At 38.3% G+C, this 4,774-nt stretch overlaps 1 protein-coding gene across 1 annotated transcript in view; it reads right to left on the reverse strand.

The window, feature by feature from the left end:
* Positions 1-1,063: 1,063 nt before the first annotated feature.
* The window catches only part of LOC109542422 (transmembrane protein 26), an 11,178-nt gene continuing 7,467 nt past the window's right edge, over positions 1,064-4,774 (reverse strand). The window contains exons 6-7 of the mRNA XM_019911647.2: positions 1,643-2,029; positions 1,064-1,592 (exon numbers count right to left, since the gene is read on the reverse strand). Of these exons, the coding sequence (XP_019767206.2) occupies positions 1,286-1,592; positions 1,643-2,029 (694 nt within the window). The 3' untranslated portion in view covers positions 1,064-1,285. The remainder of the gene's footprint in view (positions 1,593-1,642; positions 2,030-4,774) is intronic.

Consider the following 4,774-nt stretch of genomic DNA (forward strand, 5'->3'; position numbering starts at 1 on the left):
AAAACTTTAGTTTTGAATCAATTTTTGTGCCATTTTTCGTTGCAGCTCCAATCTCTTCTAAAGCTTGTTTCCAAGAACTGATCGAGAGCTAAAAATGTAAATATTTACATCGCTAACATCAGCAATTGATATATTTTAACAATTTGCTCCCATTGGAACAGGCGGTGCCGGTGTAATTAATTAAAGAAATTTCGACATTTTTGCGCCACTTTTGGTTTTTGCACCATGCTCCTCTAGAGCTCCAGTCTAAAGAACCTTTTCAGGCATAAGAATGCCAACATCAACAATGCAAAGAGCAACCTTCGGTTTTCTGGCGGTATAAGTTTGGTTCTATTGGAACAAGTGGTACCTTTGGAATTAAGTTTGAAACTTTGGACAATTTTCCGGTGAGTTTTCATTGTTGCATCATGCTCTTCCTGCTTCCATTTCTAAGGAACCAGTTGAGATATCGGAGTTCACACAATATTGGTGAAACGAAGAGACTTCAATTGACGTGTATTGTAAATTTCGTTTGACTAAAAGAAGCAGTGCTTTCGTAATTAATTTTGGAAGTTTGGATCATTTTTGCCCAATTTTTCGGTCTTGCAATGGCTCTTGGCATCAATGCCGGACAGTAGCACTCGATAGAGAAAGCTTCAGTTTAATCTACTAAGTGCAAAAATCAAGTCTGAGGCGAAATTTGACTGGAAAACTTTCAGGTTGTTGCTGATTGTTTTCTATAGGCTGGAAGAATTTCAAGCCTCTATTTGCTCCCGATTCAAAGACAAGAATTTTAAATTGTTTTAAATGTAGAAAACATCAGGTTCCAAAGCGATGAGTCTAAAATTATTAGGCTTTTACAACCCAACTGTAGCCAACAGGTAGAAAAAAAAGAATAAAATCTGCTTCTTGCTCTCGTTTAGAGGATATTAATTTTTAAACGCTTGTCTTGAGTGAAACTGAACACTTTTTCTTCAAACTTCACTTTCAGCAGCAAATTGCTCTATAAACTAACATAAACGAAATAACTTCGGAGAACCGAGTGTAGGTAACTTCTAGAAGTAAAAAGAGGAAATCAAACGCATTTCAGTAACCGAGTTTTATTCCTAATTTAACGTATAGTTTTTATTTACTTCAACATGTGGTTTTGAGGACTTTGAAGCAGCTAAACAATGGTTTTATTGGTTTTGTTCACCTTGGCTATAATGAGACCCTCCGAAGCGACGCCGCAGTATATAAAGAACAGGCAACAGATGAAGATGAAGAGATACAAGCAGAAGATCGCCATTATAGCCAACTGATGGCGTCATTCTGATGATGGATCGCTGGTGTTGAGCGACATCGTGGGCTGCCGTTCGTATCTCCTCTTCGGCTTCAACTTCTCCTTTGCCGGTTTGTACTCTTCGCTTTCACTTTCTTCTGAAAGAGGCGCCTCCAGTCGCTTTTGTCCTCTGGTTTCTCTGTCGGAGCGTCTCAGCTTCTGCTTGTTTCTTCTACTGGGACTTTCGTCCTCGTCCCGATTTTTGGAGGGTAATTTCTTCGGGTGCCTGATGCTGGTGCGAGAACTGCCCGTTGAATACCCCGTGTCCTTCCTCAAGCTTTTGTTGGGCTTTCTATTAAAAAAATATAAAAATGTAAAGAATCTGGAAAAAGTTGAGCATACTTTTTGCTTCTTGCGCTCTCCTCGCTATCGGCTGCCTCCACGTTGTCCTCAAAGTCCGCAACTTTCCGACTCCGATGCCTTCTGCTGCCCTCCAGGCTGCGCTTCCTGCCACTTTTCCGCCCTCCAAACATATCTCCTTTGGAGATGATGGAAATGTTGGAGAGCTCAACGTCGCCCTGTTTCTTAGAGTGTTCGCTGTGGACCACATAGAGCCGATAGAGCTGCAGCAGAATCACCAGCGTATTCTTGCAGGTGAAGAACACGTTCATGTAGCTGATGATTTTAAAGTGGGTGATCAGCAGCAGGCGGAAGACCAAGAACGGGGCGTCTTGAAGGGTGATATTGAGGGCGATGCCCCACACATCGATGGTGCAACAGCTCTCCGACCTGAAACAAATAGTGCGCATTTTCCTGTCCAATTTCCATTCGTTTTTTTCGCGAAAATCGTTGTCAGTTCGCCAAATTGCGTTCCTACTTGTCGTTTAAATATAAATGGACGACGACCGGCCTGCTGGCTGTTATTTATTGGCCGGTGGCAATGATAATATGAATGTCTAAAATTAGGTTTTTGCACTTTTCTCGAGAAAACTGCTTCAAAAATCTGCAGCTCATTTTAGAGTCGAGTGACCTCTATGGAGCTCTAAAATTTCAAGCTCCTACCTGCTCTAGATAGGGAGAGGGGATGCTTTAAAGGAGAGTGTGTAGTTGGATAAAGTAACGAAAATTTGGCCAGAACTTAAAAAGTTGGCAAAAATCAACGTTCACTGCAATTTGGCTGAGATTTGGTTGATTTTTCGACCTATCGATCTTCTTTAAGCAGGGCAAATTCCAAATGCTTACCTGCTCCCGACTAAAAGTTAGGATTTTTTAACTAAGGAGCGTGCATTTGATTGGAAACTTTCATTTCAGGTTCAGAAATTATGCAGCAGTCAAACAGCAAGTTACAGTGCAATTTTAAAAGTTTCTAAACTTTTAAGGTTCAAGTTATTCCTATAGGCTGTGCAAGTTTCAAGTTGTTACCTGCGATGGATTGAAGGATACACGTTTTTGAACAAAGTGGGTATTTAAGCAAAAACCGCCGTTCTAAACCTTCATTTTTCGAGCAAGAAAAAATCAGTTTTAGCGGCAATATCAGTTAAATTATTAGCGTTTCTTGAGTGAAATTTCGTCTGTATAATGTGCAAAGATCAAATTGCTACTTCCGAAAATGGAAAAGCTACGTGGGTGGCTAAAGTGAGTGTGCGGTTAGCACAAGTCCTCCGTTTTGAAAGCCGAACTCGCTAAGTTGGTAAAATCAGCACTAGAAGCAATTTGACTGGAGTTTCCCAGGTTTTCAGGTATAAGAATCTTCTATAAGGTGTTCAAGTTGAAAGTTGTTTTGAGTTGCGAATTCAAAATAAAAAAAAAATAAATCAGTTCACTATTGAGTAAAAATTAGCAGTTTTATACTAGCATTTAAAAAATGGACAAAAATCGTATTGGGAAACGACTTCAATGAAACTTCCACAACTTACAGTCAAGTGTCTTCTATAGGGAGCACAAGTTTCAACATGCTCTCCGTCATGGACTAAACGAGATTATTTTTTGAAGAAAGTTGTGCACTTTCGTGAAAACCTCCATTGCTAAACTTGCATTTAACCAGTACAATAAATCAACTTTACCCAAGAATTTTAAATAAATTGTTCGAGTTTTTAGAGTCGCACATCGTCTATAGGGTGTGCCAACTTGCAGTTGCTACCGGCTCTGGATAAAAAGTTACAAATTTTTCAATGTCTTCCATTTATTAGCGAAACACTTTCATCTTTCACTTACAAAGTTGGCAAAAATCAGCGTTTCTCGGAATTTTACTGCAATTATGAGGATGTTTAAACTAAAGTATCTTCTATAAAGTGTACAAGTTGCAAGTTGCAACCTGCTCCAGATTCAAAAAAAAATATGAAAAAATAGGTTCACGTTCAGTGAAAACTTACAGTTTTCGACCAGCATTACTTAGTCAAGTGGGCAAAAATCAGATTGAAGAGCGATTTAAAAAAAAATCCCATGACTTATAGAGCCAAGTGTCTTCTATAGGGTGCACAAGTTTCAACATGCTTTCTGTTATGGACTAAACGAGATTATTTTTTGAAGAAAGTTGTGCATTTTAGTAAAAACCTCTATTGCATTTCTCGCATCCTCCTCGCATTTAAACAGTGCAAAAAATCAACTTTACCCAAGAATTTTAATAAAATTGTTCGAGTTTTTAGAGTCACACCTCGTCTATAGGGTGTGCCAAATTGCAGTTGCTACCGGCTCTGGATAAAAAGCTACGAATTTTTCAGACTTATTATTAGGGAAATACATTCATTTTTAAACCAGAACTTACAAAGTTGGTAAAAATCAGCCTTTGATGCAATTTTACGAAAATTATGTGGGTTTTTAGACTGGAGTATCGTCTATAGTGTGGCTAAGAATTAACAGTTTCGAATATTAAATAAGACATCTATTTTAAAAAAGACAAAAAGTAATTTTCAGGCCAGCAATTACAGAAGCTTCAGGAAAATTTGCGCAAAAATTCGCTTTCACTGCGATTTCAACAAAAATTTCAAATTTGTAAACGTAATTATTTTCTATAGGGTGTGCCAGTTTAAGAATTATCCCTGCTCTGAATTAAAAGTTACGAATTTTTAGAACGAGCGCAATGTTGAGTGCAAGCTTCCATGTTTAGACCAGCTTTCACAGACTTGGCAAAAATCCGCTTAACCAGAAAATTGAAAGAGACTTTAACGATTTATAGAGTCAAATTTCTACTATCGGATGCGCCAGTTGCAACTTAGTAGCTGCTAGTGATTGAACGAGACAATTTTTTTCAAAAAGGGGTGCAGTGAAGTGAAGTTGTCCATTTTTAACCCTATTTTTATAAGGGCAGAAAAAAGTCAGGTTTCACGCTATATAAACTAAGTTAGTAGAGCTTTCAGAGCTGAGGCTCTTCTATACGGTGTGCAAAATTCCAGAAGCTACCGGTTTTCGATGAGGAGTTACATTTTTTTAAAGAAATTGTGTTGTTTTGGCACTATTTCAATTATAAGCCAGGATTTACAAATTAGGCCCAATTTGACTGAAACTTCTGATATTTTTGGAGTAAAGCATCCTCTA

This window comes from Dendroctonus ponderosae, unplaced genomic scaffold, assembly GCF_020466585.1.
Source record: "Dendroctonus ponderosae isolate FM_Combo_2020 unplaced genomic scaffold, Dpon_F_20191213v2 Dpon_F_20191213_11, whole genome shotgun sequence".
Lineage (NCBI taxonomy): Eukaryota > Metazoa > Arthropoda > Insecta > Coleoptera > Curculionidae > Dendroctonus > Dendroctonus ponderosae.